The sequence below is a fragment of the Anticarsia gemmatalis genome, chromosome 2, assembly GCF_050436995.1.
Source record: "Anticarsia gemmatalis isolate Benzon Research Colony breed Stoneville strain chromosome 2, ilAntGemm2 primary, whole genome shotgun sequence".
NCBI classification, from domain to species: Eukaryota; Metazoa; Arthropoda; class Insecta; order Lepidoptera; family Erebidae; genus Anticarsia; species Anticarsia gemmatalis.
This window is the reverse complement of record NC_134746.1, coordinates 8,928,072-8,953,553: the sequence shown is the minus strand read 5'-3', so window position 1 is coordinate 8,953,553 and position 25,482 is coordinate 8,928,072. Positions and strand designations below refer to the sequence as shown.

The 25,482-nt window shown below is 34.3% G+C and overlaps 2 protein-coding genes across 2 annotated transcripts; one reads left to right on the top strand and one right to left on the bottom strand.

Moving 5' to 3' along the window:
• Window positions 1–740: 740 nt before the first annotated feature.
• LOC142983512 (1-acyl-sn-glycerol-3-phosphate acyltransferase beta-like) lies at window positions 741–11,483 on the bottom strand. The gene is made up of 5 exons (XM_076130440.1): window positions 11,221–11,483; window positions 4,719–4,852; window positions 3,805–3,986; window positions 2,129–2,297; window positions 741–1,000 (listed from the first exon to the last, which is right to left on the bottom strand). Exons 1-5 carry the CDS (start codon window positions 11,409–11,411, stop codon window positions 828–830), a joined length of 849 nt encoding a protein of 282 aa, XP_075986555.1. The 5' UTR covers window positions 11,412–11,483; the 3' UTR covers window positions 741–827.
• A 4,060-nt stretch (window positions 11,484–15,543) lies between these two features.
• On the top strand, window positions 15,544–17,468 carry LOC142978443 (uncharacterized). Its single transcript, XM_076122907.1, has 2 exons — window positions 15,544–15,846; window positions 16,445–17,468. Exons 1-2 carry the CDS (start codon window positions 15,648–15,650, stop codon window positions 16,804–16,806), a joined length of 561 nt encoding a protein of 186 aa, XP_075979022.1. The 5' UTR covers window positions 15,544–15,647; the 3' UTR covers window positions 16,807–17,468.
• The last annotated feature ends 8,014 nt before the right edge of the window (window positions 17,469–25,482 follow it).

Sequence of the window (25,482 nt, the reverse complement as noted above, 5' to 3'; positions counted from 1 at the left end):
ATTTATTTTAGAAGAAAAAAATACATGAATAAAAAATGTTGATGTAAAAGTGGCACTGGCATGCCCTTCCTATTTGGTTCTTAATGTATGAATTGTTTTCTTAACTAGCTCTGCTAGTTGACTTCCAAGTGCGTTTAAGAAGTTATCTCTTCTCTATAAGCCATCAAGGAGTAAAAATTGGATATCGATCAAGGGGTAACAGGATCCAAGAGGCGGCCATGTTTGTGATTAATAAGCCGAAGTGACTCTTGTTTCAAACTCGGTCAAGTACCAGCCCTGCTTAGATAGGTAAGTGTTTCGAATTGTTTTTATAGGGTTAATTAAATTACTTTGCGTGTAAATTGACACTAGTCAAGGAGTTCCTTTATTTATTTCTGATTTGATAATAAAATAGTTTAAATGTTTTTGATAATGGACTCTTGACTTGCCCGATTTAAAGTTCAACAACGATGTGATGAAGATACAGGTGTCCGCAATAGAAAGAGTAAGTACATATATCTGAATTTTAGAGCTGGTAATATTTATAGTAATATTTCCACAAGTTTTACATTTAAAGTTGTTTTAAATGTAAGATTTATTACGAGAGTTGCTGAAAAGTGGTTGCTAAATATAAAGATTTTGTAAACATCAATGATACAATAATATCATCTTGAAGACATATGAATTTACGGCCGCCTTTCTGAACGCATCTTATCGCACCTCCGCGCTCGCCACACCGAAATCCAAATAAAAAAGCTTAGTCGGTATAAAAGTTTTATATTCAATAACTCTATCTACGTATTAAAATAGAATAACAACCCTTAAAACTAAATAATTATACAGTCTTTCTATCCTACTAGAGTGAAGGGGTAGTCTGCTGGCAAAGCGTTGACGACCTCTTTTGATAATTCCTTATAGACTACGGACATTTTGTCATGCACTTGCTTGATGAGATCTGGTACATCGTCCATGGTGAGCCCCACTGTGGGGATGGGCTCGAGGCATTGGATTACGATGTGACCTGCGAAAGAAAAAAGAAACTGCATTATTTTTTAGTCGTGCATTGGTTCTGTCCTATGATTTTAAGTAGCTTCTTCTAGATACGAATTAGTTACATACATTTATGTCGGTGTAAAAAAGTACCCCTTGTATACTATAGTGCTATTTTGTATGCTGAATCAATGTAGATCCAAGCTATAACAAACGTAGGTAAAGTAAAGATGTTTCCATTGTTTGTCAAGAACATTCTACGTGAAACGACGTCTTGAAATCATAATTAATACAGTTTTAGTTCGAGACATAAGACAGAGAAAGCTACTTAATGAATCCACGTACATTCATTAGTAATCTGCAGAGAGGGCACAATAATATACAAAGACATATTAACACATTAAGCTCACCTTTACTTAAAAGCAGTGGGATAATTACCTAGCGTATGCATCTAGCTGTAGTTTGAAAAGTACCTACTAGTTTCGCGAAAAGCAACGTAGAGTTCGTATGAAAGCAAGTAACGTATTAAGTAGAGCTTTGATTTAAATGTATTCTATATATCTATTGATCTTTATATATTCCATATTAATACTCAAGAATTCTTAGTTTACTAAACCAAAGAAAATTTAATTTGGACTGTTTTTAATAATCTCAACCTAGAATTTTACTTTTTGTTACAGCTCTTTTCAGTTTAGTTTACTTTTCACCGAAAGACTTTCGGCTGAACAGTAAAGGGGATTCTGCTGATAGAAAAAATAAAGGCCAAATTAGAATATAGATGGCCTACTTTTTGCACAGAATGAAAGGGTCACGGAAAATTTGACCTGTGCGAAATCACAGAAAAGTAAGCAAAGATATAAAATCTTTTATTCCATTATTGAATTTCAGAAGACGCAAAGTGATAAGCTAGTACGTCTGAATACATAAGTCAGTAACGATAACGACAAAGTGCTTTTATCCGAATTTCTCCTACAACTTTTTATAGAAACCGACTTAGGCAAAAATACATAACTAAGTACCTACTATACGTAAAATATCGTATGTAGTTACGTAAAGCGTCAATAATATAAGTTAAGCAAAGGAAAATATTCATATTATGTCAATATAGATGTTTCCAGATCAGAGAACAGAATGTATGTAGTGACGCCGAGGTACTTACCTTTATTGAAAATATATTTCTCCTTGTTTATGAAATAGTAGGGCGAGAACACAACCGGTATGATCGGCACTTGCGCTGCTACCGCAATGTTGAACGCGCCCTTTTTAAATGGCAGCAGTCTTGTGTAATCTTTGTTCCTCGTTCCTTCAGGGAAAATCCAAATCTTGGTCTGCAAAAAATAAATTTTTCGCTTAACAAATAATTTTCATAAAGGCGTCGTATTTTTTTTCACTTTCCTCAGTAAAATGTCTGTTTGAATTCCCGTTGGACTTTTTAGACAGTTGTGATGTTTATATTTGTCTTGATCAAAGCTAAGCTGATTATAATATTGAATATTTTATAAATTTCGTAGCTCCACCTCGAGTCGGATTGTAAATCAATAGAATAAACTACTCTACTTCGCAACAAGGTAATTTTCAAGCAATATCTACGTTTACAGGGGTTGTGTTAAATTTACTGTTTTAATATGATGCAAACAGGGAAAATGCTTTTAAGTGCTTTTAATAAATTTTAAGCATGAAATGCAACACAGTTTCCGAGCTCATTAAAGAGTAGATGAGAAAAATAGAAGTACCTAGGTTTAATCAGGCTGTTTAAATGCTGAAGTTACGAAAATAGTTAAGGAACATTCGGAAATGAGATACTTTGATAGGATACGTGACGCGCCTATTGCTTTTCACATGTCATGTTTGTACTAAAGTTATGTTCCCCTGCGGAAGGAAGGGTGCGTTCAGCTATCAGGAGAATAGGCAGCAGCCAATTGTGTACTAACAACGTCGTACTTCGATCACAAATAATACAATGGTCGAGTTTGAATATATGACTAGGTAGGTACTTTGGGATTCCCCTTATAGGGGTTTACGGGTGGTATTAATGTTCTCCGGTGAGCCCTTGTAGCTATTCATGATGCGAGGAATTCTAAAGGGAGAATATACGCGATAAACAAGGTACAAACTCCTAAATATTTTCGAACATGATTCATGGATTAGGCCATTCTTAGATAATATTATAGTTACTTACGTAATAATAATTATATGATTTTATTTATATATTGACATGGGCAGTTTTATCTGTTTTGTTAGATAGATCGGCCTACCTATATGATAATTAAGATTACAACCGTTGATATTGCAAAATATTATATCTCCATCCGCATTCGGTTTGACTGATAAGATGAATTATATCGGTTAATTGCTTAAACCGTGTTACGTATGTATGTTATCCGAAATTGGACAGAATTTGTTAGGTACAGGTACCTAAGGTACAGGTAGTTGTTAGGTGTAGGTCTACATACATTTTTGACAGAAAAGCAAAGAGACATTGTTTTGCAATGAATGCTTTAAGTAAGAGGCTTAAAACAATTGATAGCATTTGAGTTATCACTTTTTGTTCAAACTTAATCAGATTTATTGTAGTTCCTGAAATGCTCAAGTAAATGTGTCTACTGTATCAGTGTCTACGCGTGGAAATAAAAAAGTATTTTCCGTTTATTGCCACTGCATCACATAAAACGGGGCAGTTTTAATGGGATTTTCGCTGTTGTTTTTCTTTGCGAATCGAACAGACTATACATTATCGAGTTATGCTTAAAGGGGATCGGACAATAAATTTTATAACCCGATTCCGGCTAACGTAATCAACCGCGGAAAAAGCTTGTGCGAATAAATTCAACCAACCTTATTTTTCACCATGACCTCTGAGGTCACGTTTAGTTGTTTGTAAGCGCCTTTCGCATTACTCCTGTCTATGAACACGACCCCGGCCAGGTAGGCCGAGAGACCGAAGGGCCACACGTAAAATATCTCCTTCTTTGCAATCGCTGCCAACTTGTCAACCACTTCCCATATATTAAACATTCCTGAAAAAAATAACCAACCACATTGAAATATACGCGTACAAAGAATTACTGTAGATAATGCTAAAGGCAGTTATCAATAACGTGGGATGTGAATGAACTTATAAGCCTTTGTGTTCGTGTTCATATAGAAAATAAATTGCGTGATTGAATTCTGTTTGAGGTATGATTAATCCTGATGAAATATTTTTTCCGTGTAACCTTTTTAGGAAGGTATCTAAATTGAACATTGTGTTATATCGAAGTTTGGTCTAGACTTGCTCATTAGTAACAGTAGTTGTTATGAAAGTAGTTATCAAAACTGGTATACTAGAGAGTGTAATGTAACTGATGACTGACTTAGTTCTACTTAGTGCAGGCCTTTTTTTTGTATGGTAAGTGTAGATACCGTGCATCACATTAGCAAAGTGCACATTAGTTCGGTTCTATTCGTACGTCAGTCAGTTGCTACTTTTCTTTTAACCCATTACTGTCCTACTGCAGGCCAAGGGTATCCTCCCAAACGAAGGGGAAGGAAGCCTTGAGTCCACCACGCTGATCAAGTGCGGGTTGGGGACTTTGCATGCACTCAATAACTATACTAAACAAATTTTTAGGCATGCAAGGTTTCCCTATAAATGGCTACTTATGACTTTATATTCAATACTCTTGGGTTTGCGCCGAAATGCTTTCGTGGGAATCCAATGGCGGTTATTACTATCAATTACTTGCTAAGTATGATAAGTCTTGTCTTACCTAATATATCAAGTGAGCTCTGATGATTTGAGATGATGACTGCTCCTCGGTCCTCTGATAAAATGTGTCCATCTCGTAGATGCCATTTCAAGTCGTAGAACTTCGTTACGTGCTTTAAAATACGGCATCCTACTCTGAAAGCGAAATTATGACATCGTTTAATAAGTTATTGAATACATTGTAGATCCTCAGCAACTTTTTGTTTCGATATTTTACAGTCTCTAACCGAAATCTACTCTAATGTTAACACAAAACCTGTTCATAAAGTCTAACATTTAACACAATAACTTCAAGTATTTTTTTTTGGTAAACTACGTAAATAACTCATACAGTAAGTATATATAATTACGTAAATATTCGTAGTATGAATTTTACATGAATTAACTAAAAACTACCTCTATATTCTTGTCCCATTGTTTTTATAAGATGGCGAATGAGAGTTCGTGCGACTTAAACTAAAAATATTAACATTATTACAGGTCGTTTTTACTTGTACATTGTTTGCAAATCAAGCTGAGTACTTCTTAAAATAGCCAAAAGGTAAAAATTACGTGGCCTTTTTCTGTAAATTGTTTTGATGTCGATGTTAAACCGACCGAGAAAGGAAAATTAAGGAAGATTTTTTCGTTTAAATTAAATAATTTTATGCTTTGTACGCAGATTAACTAATTGTAGGTACAATTGGTTTACTTACTTAAAGCTAACCAAATGATCGAAAACATTTGAAGTTAATACTAATTTAAATGAATTACGAGTAAAATCACGTTTGGCAATTAAATAAAAGCCAGCAGTAGCGTAATTTTTTATAGTCCATACTGTCGGGTATCGAGAGTTTGATGTTAAAATATCCTGCCAAGAGGCGCTGATCAGATTCTCAAGCAGAATTTCAGAATTTCAGAGCAAAATTTCTCGATATTTAGCCGGTTGTCGGTAGTCGATAGCAGTAGAGAATCGAGGTAACTGGTGAGACCGGTCACCATATCAGTTAGTATCTGGAATAATAAACCAGGATGTTGTTATTTCTGTAAATTAATTAACTGATAAACTACAATGGCAATCTTATTACGAAGCTCGGTTAATTGTCACAGATAGATGCAGTTTTGATATAAATATTATTGTCACGGGCTACTGCTAATTACGAGTATAATTATGGCTAATAAGCACTCATTATTATAAGGATTTAATAAATAACTTGACTTATGACGTAGAATGTTTGCACGGGATTTAGGGTGTGGTCGTATCAAACGATAGGAGTTGGTACCTAAATATTGTATCGCACAAGAGGCACGTATGCAATTTGAATTGACAGATTAGAAAGCAATTGAGTAGTCCTATAGTTTTAGGTTAATCCTATGACCCAAAAGACTATACATAGAAGTTGATTGCTTTTGCATTGCTCAGCCCGAAATGCTAGGTTTATTTATATTTTAAACTAAGAATTAAGTTCATATGTGGCATAAGATATGCGTCTCTCAAAAGCAAAATATGCCGGCTATTCACTACAAATACAATATGTTCTACTCAATAGCTTGTCACTGGGACAATGCCCTTATGTCCACACACATGAAAATATATCCGGATGCAGAAAGAGTCGGTCAAACTTACGACTCAATTATGTATTGTCATACGGGTAAACTCTCCTGCTAACCGATGATATCCTTTTTCCTTAGACACGGATATGACGTTGAAACGGGTAAGACAAGCTGCTGTCACCGTACAGTTCTCGGTGTCAAATGCTTCAGCTTAGTTCAAAGAAATACTCCCATTGTTTATTCGCCACAAGAATAATAGAATAGTTACGTGAATATAACGGGACTATGGAAAGATCGAGTGAAATTTACCAGCCTGCTGAAGACTGATTAACATCAGCAAAAGTATTTTTAAATTGGTAAAGCGCAAATCAATTTAGATAATCTGTAGTACGATTCTCTACTACTATCGAGTATCGACAACAGGCTAGCTATCGAGAAATTTAGTACAAAAAATTGATCAGTGCCACGAGCGGTTACCGTGGGAACTAATTGTTCAGTACATTTTAAATGCCAAATGCTTGATACTTGTTCGTACCGACTGTAAAGTACCTAGCTACTGAATTAAATAGTATAGAAAATTGGTGATACTGTTACACATGGGATAGAAAAACATCGCATTAGTCGCCTACTTATTCTAGCACTTTACCGAATTTCGGAAAGACAGCTGCCGGATTAAATACGACCCTAAACTAAAAGTCCCAAAGTTCTTTGCCCGTAACTATGCTTACGTCATAAGTCCACACACTTTTATTACGTTCAACTCTACTGTAACATTAAATATTCGGCGGTTTGCTGAAATATTAATAATCTACATTTGTAATAAGTTTCGCCCTTTTTGCTTTTTGTGTAATGTCATTCCAAAAATCAAACATTTGTAATGGCGACGTAAAATTCTTACCTACACGGCCAAAACGTTGACAAGTACTAGTAGAGAAAGTTATCTAAGACATCTATCATCAAAAACCCATTCACTTTCGCAAATCGGCCAAATGTCCAGTCAGACAATTAATAACATGGTGTGCGAGCACAAGAATTTCTAAGTCTCAAAATTATAGGAATTTAAAACTAACGGAGATTACGTCACAAAGTGAAAACCCTCGATGGAGCATTTTATAACTAATTAAAGAACCTTTCCCGCAACCTATAACCACGAGTAGGAACTACCGTATGTATTTTTAATTTACTAATGGCCTCGTTCAAAGGAGATCCACAAAGTGTAACAATGTTTTTTTACCATTTTGATATTAACCCATTCAATTACTGAGTTAAAAGTATGATGTTACTCTATTTTTGTGTTGTTTCTACATTTTAAATGCTGGTTGAATCAAATTATTCGTAGTTGTATGAAGATGTTCGCAACAAGACTAGACGAATCTTTACAATTGTGGTACTTGTGAAGAAAACTTCAACTAGGTTTTCGTGTAGAATTTGTTTACATTCTAAGAAATGGTAAGTACAGTAACTTTTCCTCTTAGTTGAAATACTACGACTTTACTACCTTTATATTTTTATATTACTTGGTACACCAATTTCCTGACGTAATTATCCTGTATTTATAACATTTTTTTTACAAAGTTCTGATGATATAATCAGCAAAGGTTTTTCTTTCACTTCAAAGTGCCTGTTATCGGCGGAAACCGGAAGTCTTTATATTTTTTAAGCTAACTTGACATCGATAAGGTCGAATGCAAAAAGATGTTATAAATAAATTGTATTTCCGTTTTATACTGCCTTCGCATTCGCCTTGAATATCGTGACCTCTTGTTGTTATTCTTACGTATTTATTGCGATTAGTTATTAGGTCATCTAATCTCTCGTGACAATAAACAATCCCATTTTGATTCGCACATGTTCAGAATTTATGATCAAAACAAATGTTTTATTTAATTACACTTTATAAATGAATACTACTGATTAATTGGAGTAATTAGTGCAATTTGAGTTGTAAACAAACACGTTTACAATTATTAGAGAAAAACAGTGTAATCCTGTGGTAAAAGTTATCAGGTAATCAAATAACTAGCTAGTATAGATTTTCAGTTTTGAATGGTGCTGCGGTCCTTGCGGTGTACTGAAATCGGGTACGTTGGCCGAATGCCTGAATAGTGCGACTGCAAGGCGTTGTCGCGGTACACCACGAAAGCGGACCATCTACTAATCGAAAGATCTAGTCTTCATTGAACAAGATTGCTTTGCCATAGTCCTGGTTTTAAAGCAATCGATGTTGCGTAATAATTTGGAAAACCTCTGCTTAATATGGATTGCTAGTTTAATTTTTCATCAATCATGATTAGGGTCTGTTAGTATGATGTAGTATCAATATTAAATCAAAAGGCGCACAAATAAACAATACTTGGCACAATATATGTATAGCTGTGTTACAATATTTGCTCACCGATAACAGAATTACGAATAACGTCGTACATGTGATATTTGCGTTCGGAATGTCCACATAATAATTTTGGGGGAATTGATTGGATCGGACTGATGAGGGACGGGCTTCAACCCACGCCAGCCCTAAGTGGTCTTTACTCGAAAACTTTAGCCAACAAGTTCCAATGTGGGGACACATTTAACTTCGGTTTATTTATCCAACTCAAGTTCCTTAGAAAAGTTCATTTGTGTTCGAAAGCAACTTCGACTCTATTTCCTACTCCAATGACGCACTTTTATTGAACTGTATTTTAGTTAGACATTTAGTTCAAGTGCCGGAAAATTTATTAAGATTGGTAGTTTATTGATTTATTAGGATTTGCGCATCAGGAACAGGAAAACAATATAATATTACAACTATGTATTGCGTGGTTAGATAAAAACGTACATAATTCAGTATATCCTTTTTATCAACTTAAGCTTTAAATGAGTCATTAAACCTGCATTATTCTTTGCATATTGTTTGTTTACAGATACTGGTATAGTTTCTTATAAGAGGTATTATAATGAGGATGGGGATATATAATGTATTAATACATCGATACTTATATTTTTTGTTGACATAGCACATTACTGAACTCCGGTTTGTTGTGAACCTAACTTTGAATCATATGATATCAATCATAATAATAATTATGGTTGAGATGAGTTCTTAATAATAATTAATTACCCACGTTGTCGTGAGAAAACGAAAACCATATTCGATTTTTAATCAACAAAAAACAAGATCTATTTATGCATGACCCTAAAGATTCAAAGTCAATGTAGCGACCCCGAAACTTGCATTAATTATGCAAAATATTTCACGTTTTAACGGCCCTCGAAAATTTTATAAGGCCGTTTCTATTACGTTGATAAATGTTATTAATCAACGGAGGCCGGAGTTGCCGATATTATCTGTTACTAAAAGATAATGAGTATTAAATACACAGATAAACAGTTCTGTGTAAACTGATATATTATTGTTTTTATTGGCATATTTTCAATTTATTGAAGCATTCATTTTATGCTGCTTTATTTATTTCGTGTAGGTACGAGTAAGTTTAATTTATTCACGACATTGTCAGTTATTTGTCTGTTTTTTGTAGACTTCATTGTTTTAAAATGCCTTAATGTTTCAAAATTTTCTCTTTTGTGTACGTCGACACATGAATACATAATATCACGCCTCATTTCCATGGGGGTACGTAGAGACGTCCTTACAAACTTGCGTCATTCACATGCACACATTTTGTATGGATGTGAACAATTTGTGGACGTATACTTTTTTATTTTATTAGGAAAACGAACAGTGACATTTAACAGTTTATTTATTTATTATTTTTGCACCACTTTACATCGATTTACAAAGTATTCAAAACAAACTTAAGTAAACAAACACTAAGTAATAATTGTGCGGCTGGTGCTCAAAAATGGAAGACCTGTACTATAAGCACCAGCGCCCTCCCAGTTTAAGACAGTATTCTTCACAAACTAAAAATCTGAACACCATTTATTATATTTTTCACATAACATATAATATCTTTAACACTAAACGTTCAAACTATTTTAAAAAATAAAAGAGACACCACAAAGCATTTGGATTTAATGTAGCACAAATAGAAGTTAGTCGTACCCTCAAGCTAGGTGAGCTAGGTTTCCAGTACATAAAGTCGTTCAATTCAAATTACGGCGCCCTGGATTAGCAAGGACCTTCGAGCCGTCCTAGACACGAGTAGGCGTGTAGGGCGTTTTTTTTTTTTTTATTACAAGTTCATACATACTATAATGCGAAAAGACTTTTTCCCCGACCTAATGATTTATTTAAAGCTATTTTCGTACGACTATATGTATGGATGTGAATAAGGCAAGGGAAGTTTGTAAGGATCGTACCAAGTGGCGTTCTTTGGTCTCTGCCTACCCCTATCGAAAAAACATGTTTTGATCTCATAACTTTTAAACTCTCGCGTTGCATGTTTAATGTATAATAGAATACGGGAATTAACGCGAACACGCATTTTACCTTAAAATGCCTAACGTTTCGGCGCAGGTTGCACTCGCCGTGGTCCCAGGCAGTCTGCCTTTATATTTTAAGGTAAAATGCGTGTTCGCGTTAATTCCCGTATTCTATTATACATGTTTTGATCTCTTTCTACCCCTATGGGTAAAAGGCGTGATATTATGTATGTAAACCTAGTTCGGAGTTAAGTTGCAAGACTTTTTATATTTGAACTTGATCTTAGGTTTAGTCATCATTGATTTACGTTTGTTTATTTATTTCCCTGTTATAATAATATTTCCTATACATTGTTTACAGTGTATTGTGGTACAATTTTATTATAACTCGTATTTTGCGTCATTCGAATAGGTATGCAGTAAACTGTAATTTGTTGGTTGGTTTAATATGACAATTTCTTAAGTTTGATTTGTTTTATAGAATGTATTTAGCGTTGTTCATAAACATTTATCTATCTGTCAATGACACCTCCACAATATGTTATTATTAAAAGTGATTTTTATTTAAAAATATTTAAATAATAAAAAATATTTGTACTTACTTTGCGTTTCTCACATTTTTCGGGCTGAGTAGAAAATACGGCCAAATAAGAGCCGAAACTAGAGATCCACAAAAATAGAATACCGCAAAATTAAAATAGAACTTTACTTTATTTGGTCCAGTATCATTTAAATTCTTTATTAAATATGTGAATATGCACAATGCGGTAAATATGAACGCCGCGTACCACATTTCGAACGTAGTAGTCTACACCAAACACACATATGACCGGTCCTATGTTTATGTTCGCACTGACTTAATTACGTTATCTTTCTATTTATGTTTTATCTCGCTAGGATTCTACGAATACGAGGAAAACCTTACAACCGGTTCGTCGGCCGTAGATTGTAGAATAATCGCAAGTTTTTTAAATATTAACTTTGATTGGCGACCTTTCGTTCATTCCACGTCAATGAACTTAATGGAGTAACTATCATTTGGTACATAACAGGTTTTTATTCGTGGGTGATTTTTATATCACAGTTAACTGTTGTTTTGCTGTCCTTGTGAATAAAATGAGCAGGTGTTACTGGGTCACTGCGCAAGAATCTATCTAGAAGTAGCGGTAAGTAGTGAGGGTCGAACGGATAACACAATAAAATTAAAAAAGGAAATAGTCTATCCTAATTTTGGGCATAGGTAACAGTATTTTTATATATTTTAGATCTCTCGATTCAAATACGAGCATATTACGGGATTGCATATTATAAAGATGATTTTAGGAATGAAATTAGTGAAGTTTTTATAATTCTTTGAACCTTTATTTATAAATAAAGATTGCATTAAATTAGGTAAAACTTTTGTAAAAATTAAGTGAGTTTGAACGTAAAAAGTTGTATGAAATCCTTAAGATTGCGTCCAAAGAGACGTCCGTTTTAATTAACCGCGGATAGCGAGGCTCACTTCCCAGAAATAAACGCTAAAGTAAAAGTACATTATAATAGCATAAACCTTAACAATAATTGAAATTCCAACAACAAGATATCGATCGAAAAGTTCAAACATAACTGTAATAGGAGCTGCCACTCAAAAAGTGGAAGTAAATTTAAGTTCGTACTATATTATATTTATAAAGAGGTAAACTTCCTTTGTTTGTTTGGGGTAAATTTCCCAACCTGCTGAACCGATTTGAAACATTCTTTCGATAATAGAAAGCTACATTTACCTTTGGTGAGAAAAAATATTTTATGACAGAAAAGATTTATCATGCGGAAATAATATCCATTTTTTTACATAAGAGAGTATTGTTATGAACGAATGTAGGCAAAAAAAGAATGTGAAAGATTTTAAAGGAGAAGTAAAAGAACTAGAAATTTTAAATGAATACGTGTGCGGAACTATTGGAAACATGATACGATTCTGTTGTGCCCATGACATCGTGGTACTAGCCCGAAATCAGTTTACGTTTCGTACGTCACCGGCTGATAACAGCATTATCGCGTTTACGATGTCTCACGCCTACACGATGCATACGGCTATAAAGGTCACATATTTGGCGCGAATTTTATCAAATCACCTTTATCATAAGTTTGTTATTAAGTAAAGAGATTGAGAAAAGACTTTGTTGTATTTAATCCGATGTAAGCCGTTTCTGTATCCGGTTCTTTCTTAATACTTCAATGACTATGAATGAGAAGGCAACATAATATCTTCAGCTTATATTATTATTTACTTTGAAGAGATAAACAGTGTCCGAACTCCAAAGAGCGATTTTTTGCGTTATTGTGATATCAATTATAATGATTACGACTAACGTAATTAGTATAAATTGCTAAGGCATAACAAGTTATCAGTTTACTTATAACAAAATACAATTACCAATATATTATTGTAACTTACCTCAGACTTCTGGATATTTTCGAAACCGTGTGACACCTATAAAAAGCTTTGACCTAAATACATAGAAATATAATTTTGCAATGGCTTAAGAGGCTTAAAGCACATCCAAGGTTACAAATGACTAGATAAATTATTTCTATTTAGAAACACAAACACATAAATCTATAGAAATTATTATTTAGATACGTAAAATGTAATCACGAACACCAACAAACGTCATCTACATAAATGAATACAGAATAACTGCCACCGAAATTCAGAGTTCCGTAAAAACACAACAGATTGCCACCTTGGGAACAGTTTATGGATTGTGGGAAGAGTTATAACACTCACTTACATTTTCCGAGAACATTCATTCTCAGTAGTTGAACAGCAGTCTAATTTGAATTTTAATTATTAGCTGTAATAGCAGAGTAAACATTTCTTTATCAATTCGGATCCCTCACTAATGGTTTAAAAGGAGAATAATGATGTCTTTTCGAACTTACTTATATATTTAGAAATACCGCCTCATGTCGTGAGGAAACATTGTATACCTAAAAGTCATTTCAATAGCTACGGAAGAATTACGAAATCTTTAATCGGCACTTTGTCGTCGTGGTAGACTCAAGGAGCTCTATCATTACTCGAAGAGACCCATACCCAGCTGAAGTCTTTGTACTGTGAAATATGACCGAGATTGATATTCTTTTTTAACGATTAGTTATTAACAACACACTCTTATCAGAATTGTATTGTATTTTGCCCAAAGGAAATGTTTTGCTTTCCAATTTGGAAACCGCAACACTACGTGTTTGCAATTGCTCATTGCTAATTGCGCTGCAAAATTGAATTAAACCACAGAAGGTGCTTTAGAGACTGAAAGGTAAAACATTAGGTACACAATATACCATCAACGCGAACTAAATATTGTTGAGAGTTTACATTATGTATGCAAATATGCAATTTAAATGCTGTCCGCTCAACTTTGCTCTAATTGGAACAGAAATGCATCACGACTATTGACTACTTGCGGCTTCAAGTTGTCAAATAGTTGCTGGCAATCCTTTTCACTGAGTTCGTCGTATTCATATTAGATTCCATTAATCAAAGCTACGTGTTTGTAACTTTGACGTTCTACAGTGTAATAGTATTTAGTAATCGGACTGATAACTTTCAAAAACCTAGTTTAAGAATTTTCGATTACAATACATAAGTATACGATGCATAATATACGATACTTTTATATTTAAACAATATTGCTCTATACATAAAATCATGCCTTTTCCATATAGTTCAGTCGCTCCAAAATCTCCTTGCTTTATTTACATCCATACATTTTGTCATAAAGGACATCTACTATTGTACTGACAGTATGAATAAATAATATATTGTTCTCCAAAAGGCTTTCAATTCTATCCTAAACGAAGTACAAACACTAGACTATCAGTTCCACAATTTGTTATAAACAGTATCTATAAATTGTCCGTACCCAGTGGTGTATAAATATAGTTTTCATTAAGTAAATTGACTCATTGTTGAAGTGCATTACTGGCAGCAATGTTATTACTTCAATACAGTGTTATTCTGCACGCTTTTGTGTTATTAACCCATGTCTCTTGTATTCTCGATTTGTTTCAATATTTTAAATTATGTGATTCAGGTTTCCCTTTAGGGTGTTTTGGCAACATTAATTGTGTACTGTTTTAGAGGTAAAAAATAGCCAAATGGACGCCTTCTCTGAATCTGAATATCTTTTTTTAATCAATTATTGATTTATTGCTTTGTTTTCGTTTTTCTTGAATGCCGAAATATTTAATGACCGTAAAGAAGTGAGACTATTTTCAAACTTCACTTAAATATAAAATATCAAAATATATCTGAAATTGTTTTAGTTTTATCCATTAAATATGAAGGTTGGTCTGACCTAGAATTGGATAGAGGTAAATAAGGCAAAGTTTAGTTCTAAGCGCGGCTAATGTCCCAAAGTGTGGGCATAAAAGTTTTATGTATTGCGACGCCCAGTCGTAAACCAGACGTTACGGTAAAACAACCTACTTTCAGGGTGCGAAAAGCACACATTTCGTGGTTCACAAAAAGTACCTATTTCACTATTTTATGGTAGTGAGTTTTTTCGTGAGGAATGCCAATTACGTCACATTTATAAGATGTAGTGACAAAAATGTGGGGAAAGATATTTAGGTGCCACTATCATGAAAATAAAAGTAGTAAATGCTACTCGTATTTGAATGTGTCCTAGTCTGGTCTGTAAAAAGGGTACGAGAGAAGTATATGTATAAGACGTACATATTGATAGACAGATAGTATATATTGATAGAATTTAATTAAAAATATAATATATTTTTTTAGTATAACTCAGTGACGAGATAAGAGTGTAAAGCATTCGTCAATATTGTCAGCAATTCCCGCGAGAAAAGTGACACGATAAACAAATACCAATTAAACCTATAAATCACAATATTGGTTTTTCCCGTCGAATTAACTGCACATACAGAGGCATTAAAAATAATTAACTGATTGCTTTCCGATAAAAAAGTAAATAGTACGCATCGTTACACGAGTTAATTAGAGGCTGTATTTGGTATTACAATGTCGCTGTACGTGATATTATTTGTTTTAATTGTTGGTTCACAAGTATTTCTATCTTCTAGCCAAGAAGCAACTACTAATAAAATGCCGATGCTGAAAACCCTGTTTCCTAATCTAAAATATCCCCAGTCGTACAGGGACCATGTCTACCGCCATCTGACTAAAAATGGGAAGGACATATTCTACGCTACTAATATACGTATGTAAATGATTGATAATTGTTTTTTTATTTTATTTCCATAAGAACCGCTTCCTTATGTCCCTTTTAAAACTTACACGACACACAACATGTATGATTTGCAAACCTTTTTTTGACTTACCTACCAAGTACCACAATAGATTTCACAAGACATTTTCCACATAAACTTCACTAACGCCATAACAAAGACACAAAAATCATAGTTATCACCTAGGCTAGTCTTCTATTAGGGAGTTACATAAAAAAATATAATTTCATGATGTCATAGCCCTCGACGATCATTCTTCGTCTTATAAAATTACAAGCAGAAAAGCCTGATCACTTTTCTGTTCAGAACATGACACACTTTAAAAGCGCATGAAGCCTATGTACTTTTAAAACACAATAATTAATCATGCAAATTTTAATTAAACAATATGCACCCATTATCCTTGCATTATCCTTGCTTGCAGTCCTGTTATTGCGATGTGTCGTTGACATCGTTGTCGTGACACTTCACGCTTACGAACAATTCAATTCAATAGATTACAGCTGCAACATAGTACAATAAACACTTAGAATCACCCACCTTATTAATAAAATGTAATATTGTCTCCAGATCCGCTGTGTGCGAAGAAAGACGGTAGATGTATGAGGAGAGGCGAATGTAAGACGGGTTATATGTTGTACATAAGTCGCGTTTGTTATCGTCACGATTTTATCTGTTGCTATGACCACAGACCAGTCCGGCCTCTCATAGGCCCAGCCAGAACTAGACCGTCTGAGGAAGATTTTACAAATATGACCGATAATTTCCCTCAAGAATATCCTACTACTATATTTGACGATTTCACTGACTACAATAATACGGCTACTTTTGATTATGTTATGGATGACAACGATACTACGTACAACTATGATTATTTTAATTTTAAGTTCAACGCTTCTAAAGGTTCACTTACTTCGGATGATGAAGTGTAAATCACATATTTTGTAATACTATACAATAAATGATTATTGTATTCCTTCGATTATGTTTCATAAGCGTCCAGCAAGGCTATACAGATGATTTGTGAGTTCTAACAGGACTCATAATAAGGTTTAAAGCCTATAGAAATCTGTTATAACAAAGTCTTTTACTTCCATAAAACAATATCACGTTAAAACAATATCTGCAACAAAACCAAACTTGCAACCAAAGTGCCCGACGCGCAAGAAAATCTTCTTTCCTAGTTACACACTTCGCTTTACAATAATTAGTCAATCGACGTAGTAATGAGTTTAAATATTTAATAAGACATGTAATTTGTTTGAATCAATTACGCTATGTATAACTAGATAATGTTGCTCTAATCATGTTTGTGCCAAACATCTACTGTCTGTTTATGCTTATCTAGGTGTAACACGTAATGACATTCGTGATAATGTATTTTCAGTTGATTCAAATATAGTAATAAGCATATGTATTGTAAAACATTATTATTATAATTCAATATGTATGTAAATAATATGAAATCGTAGGTATTTTTTGTGATATCTATTATTTCTACGATGAAAGGTGAGGTAAAGGCTTAAATTCATTTGAAAATTCGGGTTGGTCCGCTAGTTAACTCATGCCAAAAACCATCGGACACGACTGAACGCTACTAATTAAACCCTGAGGAGGTTGATCAACCGGATTTGTTCGGACGTAATGAAGTAAATGAATGAATAAATTGGCAGATTTCATTTAAGCATTTGTATTGAAAATCAGAGCTATCCCTTATAATGAAACAATACATAATGGAAATGAAAATATCGTGAATAGTGTCACGATTATTTTTGAATATTTAAAAAGACAACTCCCTCACTAATAAATTGCTTTTGTGTTACGGGGATTTTTACAAACATACATACAATAAATGGACATAAAGAGCAACCAGACCCGGAAGAACTATTTGTGGATTGCACAAATTATTTTACCGTGTGGGATTCAAATCCACGGGCTCTCGACATAAAGTCGGCAGTCAAGTAACAATTACAAGACAAAACTTCTATCTAATTGTATTTTTCTACCTTCTATTTCCAAGTTCTCGGTTAAACAATCGAAGGAACCTAAAAATAAACGATTGATGAGTTCTAAAAAAGTTAAGATTTGATTGGAAGTTCTAACAATTAATAGGATTAAGTTGCCGCTGAAATCTAAAGTTGGATTCGAAAACTTTTTCCAATCACAACTGGAGGTTTGTTCTTCAGTTTTCCTCTTATTTGTGTGACATTCTCGTGGATATTTAATGATGTGTGCATGATATATATGAGTATTTTTCGTCAGACTCTATTTCATCGTAAAAGGAGAAGAATTCTAAATGACTGAATACATTAGTAAAAAGGTATCGTTTTAAGAAATTGATCATTGATTGATTAACAAACTTTATGACTAAGATAGAAAGAAGGATTTCAGTTAGATTTACTTTTTCAATTCGGGTAAGCTATTTACCGAACAGAATTTTATTGGGTTGAGTTAAAATTGTTATTGGAAGTGTACGTGCCTTTGTAGATCAAGCTAGGGTGAGTAAATAATGGTAATAGGTCCGAATGCTCTTAGCATTAACGCGTATTCTACAAATTGAATTAGACGTAGTTAAGCAGAAAGAACTCAATCCGCACTTTGACCACAATGGAGTTAAGTATGCAATCATTCTCCTGAAATCTATGATGTAGTGAAATCCCTATTTTTAAATGTATATGGAAACTACTTTTCCTTCTACCTCGACTCAACCCTCAGTATGAAGAGTGTTAAAATGTACCCTCAGGAGAATGATAACATGCTTAACTCCATTGTGGTGAAAGTGTGGTTTGAGTCCTTTCTACTTAACTACGACCAATAGAAATGTAACTATCGATTGTAACTTGATAGATGTCTAACGTAAGTAGTGTATACTGTTAGGTTCAACCCCAATTTTCTGACACGGTTCAACCCTGGGTCATTTATTAACTTTGCCAATATATTCTCTGCCTTTTCGCAGGACTAACGACCGCTTTGGAGGTCTAGGATCAATCTATCTTATTTCCTTCTTACAATAATTACCGATTTCTAGTTAATTAGATAGACTTATAGGTGAATAAATAAATCATCAATCTGACAAATACTCTATTACGATGTAGGTATCTTGTCCTTTCGAAACTTGTTTGCCGGCTTCATTGGGTGTAAATGACCTTAAGTAGGTACAATTAAAACTTCATTGTGGCATTGTCTTTTATATTCTTAAAAAAATGTCTGAGAATAATTTCTGGTAAAATTCCATAATAGTTGTAAAATGACCAAGGTATTACACATTTTAATTATTAGTTACGTAAGTTAGAACAATGAAAATTATATTGTGGAAGGCGACATAACAACGAAATATTTTACTAAGTAATCAAATCATCTTGGTAACTTTGATTTTTTAAATTTACGTACATCCGGTTTTATTATCACTCGTCACTAGCAGTCCAAAATTATTTTTGACATATTTTCTGCAATACTTATAGGTGTTGCCCAACAACTTGAATGCAAGCTATATTGTAGCGCTATTGTTTACCACATTCGGCTATCGACAACATTTGTATGAAAAGTTTAGTAGCGCTTCCAGCGGGCGCCGTAGGAACTATTTTGCGGTCCATTATAAATGTCAAACTCTTAATACTCGATAGGACCGATTGTAACGAAAAGCGTACAGTATCTGAAGTAAAATGACCAATTCAAAAATCCTTTATCTAATAAAAAGCTTCATTCTCCATGAGTAAACATAGGACAATTTTTATCACAGAAAACATCTTTCCACGCGAACGAAGCCCCGGGCGCAAGCTAGTATATTATACAAACTTACTGCATATTGGGGTTTCTGTTCAAGCCGCATGTATCAAATAGATAATGGGGAAGCTAGTGGGGGATGTTTTGGAGCTCATAACTCACTAGCTAGGGGTCTTTTAAATAGAACTTTCTAGAAAAGATTTTTAGAAGACATACTGTATGTATAGTATGACAACTTAGAACTATGACTCACTTAGCATATATGACGTATCTAGATTACATATATAATATCACGTCATTTTTCCATTATTTTGTATTTATGTATATCTAGATTATAAACAATAATTCTGCGTACTTCCAAAATAAAATAGCTGTACCTAAACAGGCCAATATCGCTGCAAAACCTCACAGTGAGTCATGTTTTTAATTCTGAATTTTGTATACTATCCTTAGCCGCGATACTTGCACACACGGCTCTTTACGAAGTTGTTCGATTATAGTAACAATATAGTATGATTACCATAATTTATTATTGAAGGTCGGAATGGCAGAATTAAGACAATTTATTGTTATTGTCACAATTCATAATTGCGCTCCAGTTAAAGCCATAAAGGTGATCTACTTTCCATTGTCCTCACATAACTTTAAACTTAAATGGCTATGTTTTTGTTCACACATGTATACTAGATACATACACTATAAGGATAAGCAGAGACCAGAGTTTCTGGGTTTTCAACCCATTACTGTCCCACTGCAGGGCAGGCTTTGAGTCCAACACACTGGCCAAGTGCTTTAGGCATGCAAGGTTTCATTTCGATATTTTCCTTTACCGTTAAGAGCAATTAATAAGTATTTCTATACATACATAACTTCGAAAAGTCATTGGTGTGTTCCCCCGGGTTCGAACCGTCGACAACTTGCATGCAAGGTGCCAACTTAATCCACTCGGCTATCACTGCCAGAGTTTATAGGATTTTATTCTACTGTGAATTTATTCATGAATCTGTTGTGGCAGAGGGTCTTCGTTTTCAATATTCCGCGTCATAAATTAGAAGTAACACACGATTTCACCTCCGTGTCCGTCCGTCTTTCCGGACCTTTCTTCTGTCGACGGTTCATTGTAGATAGTTGATTTATAACCGTGTTATCTTACCGACCTAAAAACGACCTTAAATGCGAAAGTAACTTTGTCTGTCTCTTCTTCATGCCTAAATTACTGAAGCGATTTCTATATAAAGACAGTTTGAGATTCGAGAAAGAACCCAGCATAGTTTTTCCTGGAAATCTCTCAGGAACGGGAACTACATTACGGGATAATAAGCTATAACACTATAGTCCACGCTGACGGAAGAGCTGATTGGTACATATACATTGGAGTACTCTCTCTCTCTCTTCCATGATATGAATCCGATTTGGTAGTGAAGTCAGCCTTCCTGGCTCATTAGTTAGTACCAAAATGTAATGTAATTAATGATGAACACAGATGTATCATACTTGTCGGTCTGTTATCATTTACATTGTCATTTTCAAGGGCATGATGCCTCAGTTGGGTATTTGTAATCATTATTAATTAATAGATTAACTCATTAATTAGACCTAATAAGATTAAAAGTGAAAATAGTAGGCATAGTTGGGTCACACGTGGCGGGATTCAATTATATTTATCGTATTTGCCATTCAAGGTGCTATGGATTATCTGTTTCCAAAATTAGGCATGTTCTGCAAACACATGTCACCAATTCAGTAAATTTAAACTAATAGGTACAATTTACACCTCGTTCTCATGGGAATTTGCAGAGAAGCCGAGGCTAAAAATCGCCATTAAAATTCTACTCAAACCTATAAATTACAAAACACTTTTGATTACCATAAAACGATAGAAACAAAATGAACGACATTGACAAAAACAAGTAATACCACAGTAGGCTTATAAGTTAAGACTAGTAAAAATGTCACGTAGAAACATCAGCCGGGCCAGTAACAACAAAGTTTGTAAGCAAACGACGTTTGTTTACTAACTCGGTGTCTTCGCTCCGCGGCTCAAAACAAATTACCTAAATGAAATAGAACAGAATGTGCTCGAAAATGATAATACGTTACCGACACTTATCGACAGAGTTCGACCCACAACTTGGACCGCGTCTGTTATTTATATCACTCGTACGCAGTCAACAAACGTTTCTATCAAAACACAAACGTATTTATTTATCGCACTGTATTTACTCATATTCGCTGCGATACCAATGCCAACACGATCTCGCTTTTGATAAGTAAAGATGGAAGGAAATGTGTCCAATTTCACGAGATTACTGCTATCTCTTCAATCACATTCCACCCATCGCCTGGTCCCAATAAAATTTCCTTTTTATGGTGATGGAGAACTGCCACTACATTACATGGCATCGAATACTAATCTTTAGTCTAATCCAACGCCGCCGTTTCATCGCTGTACTTGCGATAAAACTACGCGATAAGCGAAAGAAAGCGTGAAAAAAACATTGTTTAATCCCATGAAGCACGATAGCCGAACTGTAAAACAGTCGTAAGCACTGTAAACATCCAATGGATGATATTTATGGGATTGTTGTGACGAGCACGATACCGTGATATTTTTCCTTCGCGCCTGAATTTTGGTCACGCGCGGGACCCTCTCTCGAACCCGAACAAATGCTATAATAGGAAACTGTTATCCAACAAAAGGCCAAGTGAAATTAAGTTATCGGCGCAAATTAGATTTTAGAAGAAGATAAATAGAAGACATTTTCTCGGTCCTATTCATACAGGTCCTACCTATTTTCTAGCCGATACGGGTTAGCACTGGGGAGGAATTACTAATGTTTCGGCCTTTCGAATGTAAAGAGACGGTAATTAATGTTGACAGGGCTGTAGGTGGGAATTTGTCTAGACATGGCAAAAGTTTGCACGCGCAAACCGGAGCGGCCCAAACAAATGGTAATTTCACGCTTTGAGGGCCACGCGTGGCAGTCGAAGTTATGAAATATGTATGTGTTATGTTAGAGTCGAGACGTAACCGAGTATTGTATTTTGTGCGGCGTCTCATTACGCGAGCGAATCCCTAACTTGTTTGAGTGCTCGTGTGTACTAGTATGTATGATCGATGACGTGTCTGCTGCTCATCTTCCTTTACATAATCCATTACTTTCACGACACAGAGATGTGTCTACTTTTATCTGGAATAACTTATCTTTAAATAGCTTTATGGTCTAGAGCGTTTGCAAATATTCGACATGTTTAACCATGAGATTATGAAGTGCGGATATTATGTTTAATATAATACGATAAATATTGGTATCTACAGTCACATATATAAATAAGTGTCATATGTATGGGCCTTTGTTTTGAAACTAGTACTTACTACGCTGGTTTTGAATGAATACGTATAAATGTAAATCATGAAATTTATAAATATATCGGTTTAGTTTCAGTTCGTTACTGAAAATTCATAACACCTGGATAGTTCATCAGTTGTATAATAGGCAGATATCAAATATGGACGCTATGCAATCTAAAATAGTTATCCATAAATCATCTCTGATGGATTTTGTGATTATAGATATTTAATTCCTAATAAAGGCACATATTTTTAGAATAACATTTTAGATTGAAATGTATCCATATTAGGTATCATAAAATTATTTATTTCTGATCTGTTAATTTATTTTTAGACATGTGTGATTTAGTACAACCTTGATCACTTAAACACGCTAAAAACGTACATAGTCAAAGCACTCGGAAATTTGTACAATGTGAGATTTAAATTCTCCTCAAAGTAGTCAAAAAAAAAATTGAATTTAAAACTGTATTATATTTTGCAAGTGTTGACCTACATTTATGAGCTTGTTTAAATATTAATCCGAATGGCCTACATAAAATAAAATCAACCAAGATATGGATAATATTATAGATACCTATACTGTCCTGTATAAATAAGGATAGCAGCTCGTACTAAAAGCCCGTTCACATAACAATCTTTGAATGCGCGTTTACAACTATGTTACAAACATATTGTTCAAACTAGAATAAGTACGACCTGAATAAAATATTTGCTGTAGTTTGATTCTTTGCAATTATCGACAACCGGCTAGCTATCGAAAAATTTTGTATGAAATAGGTACATTTTCATACAAAATTTCTCGTATAAGCGTCTCTAACGCGTTAGACTTTCGATACTCGACAGTACTGACTGTAGAGAATCGCGCTACAGAATTGTAAACTACAATAGAAAACGCACGTTATCATAACGCGCGATCAACGCTTGTCATGTAAACGGGCTCTTAGACCCAAATAACTAAAATAACAAGCATTTCACTAATGATTAAACAATAACTTTAGTCCTATCTTTTGTTTTTAGGAACAAGGTGTGCGAAAACAAATTAAACTAACCTTAAGCTTCTGATACTTTGATCATTAATTTACGGTAGGCTGCTTTTTTGTTGTTGGCAACATATTTTATATTACATAAACATTATGTTTTGGGAAGAAGCTTGGTTTCTTAATAAATTATCTTGGTTGCTTATTTACATGCCATGTACAGTATACACATATAAGTATTGGGAAAGTTTTATAAAACGATTCAAAAGTTTGTACACAGGATTCAAATTCCAGTCGCTATTTTGAGAAGGATACTAGAATTCATCAATTTACAGGGATTCTAGATATTTCGGACGATGATACCCATATAGAACATTGATAATTATATCCAATTAGCTGACCCGCGCAACTTTGCTTGCGTCCAATAAGAGAGAATGGGTGAAATTTTTCCCCGTTTTTGTAACATTAATTACTGGTACTCTGCTCCTTTTGGTCGTAGCATGATTATATATAGCCTATGTCCTTTCTCGGGTATCAAAATATGTCCATACCAAATTGCATGCAAATTGGTTCAGTAGTTTAGGCGTGATTGAGTAGCAGACAGACAGACAGACAGAGTTACTTTCGCATTTATAATATTAGTATGGATTTTCAGTCAAGTTTTCGATAAAAGAGTGAAGTTTTTTGCGTGTAACATTTTGCAACTAAAATCTGTATGAAAATGATGACAACTGAAAAATTGTATAGCGTTCAAAATACATCTATTTCTAAAGATATTCTTTATATACCTGTCTGTTTTACTACTCTAGAAATAGTTATTCATCCAATGCAAAGTTCTATCGACGTTTAGTAATAACTGCGAGGAAACTCTTGCTAGCAGCCCTGAGGTTGTAAACGTGCCCAGCAGGAGGCAAGACTTCGCCGGCTATTACATGGATCTGAACATAACTAGCGGAATGTAGTGTAACTCACTTCTGACTAACTAGACGTGTAGGAATGTCATATCTAGTATATGGATAAGCTTATATACCGGCGTTCCCGTATGACTGGGTGTATGCATGTGAATAAAGCAAAAGGAGTTTTGCAGGGATCGTAGCAAGTGGTGTTCTTTGGTATTGGCTTACTTCTATAGGACAAAGGCGTGATTTTATGTATACAGGGTGTGGCGTAAATAATGGATAATCCTTTACCAGCGGATGGGCGACAACCCAACTGATCTAAATATCAAAATTTACCTCTGGCACAAGTATCATAGTTTTTGAGATTTTGGGCATTTTGTGTGTTTTTTAAGAAAGCGATTTAAGCTCGTTCTTTTTAATGCTGTGATCACAATTTAAGGCTTTTTTTAAATCCGTTTTTTGCAAATAAATCTTGAATAGATGCGCTATAGAATCTACAATCTTGTTTTGTTATTACTACTTGTTTTTTATTTAAATTATGCATTCAAAGTTGAATTTTATAATCTTTCACAACATTTGTGCAACTTTGAGCACTTGTGGTGAAAAAAAAATGTATGGTGGCTTTACTGCCCACGCCATAAATAATTTCTAAAT

Bases quoted from the DNA above. Each gene is read 5' to 3' on its own strand.
- LOC142983512 (XM_076130440.1), bottom strand. From the start codon at position 11,411: ATGTGGTACGCGGCGTTCATATTTACCGCATTGTGCATATTCACATAT. The intron at 4,853-11,220 runs GTAAGTACAAAT...TTTCGCTTTCAG, and splicing joins AAAAATGTGAGAAACGCAAA to AGTAGGATGCCGTATTTTAA. The intron at 3,987-4,718 runs GTAAGACAAGAC...TATTTTTTTCAG, and splicing joins GAGCTCACTTGATATATTAG to GAATGTTTAATATATGGGAA.
- LOC142978443 (XM_076122907.1), top strand. From the start codon at position 15,648: ATGTCGCTGTACGTGATATTATTTGTTTTAATTGTTGGTTCACAAGTA. The intron at 15,847-16,444 runs GTATGTAAATGA...TATTGTCTCCAG, and splicing joins ATTCTACGCTACTAATATAC to ATCCGCTGTGTGCGAAGAAA.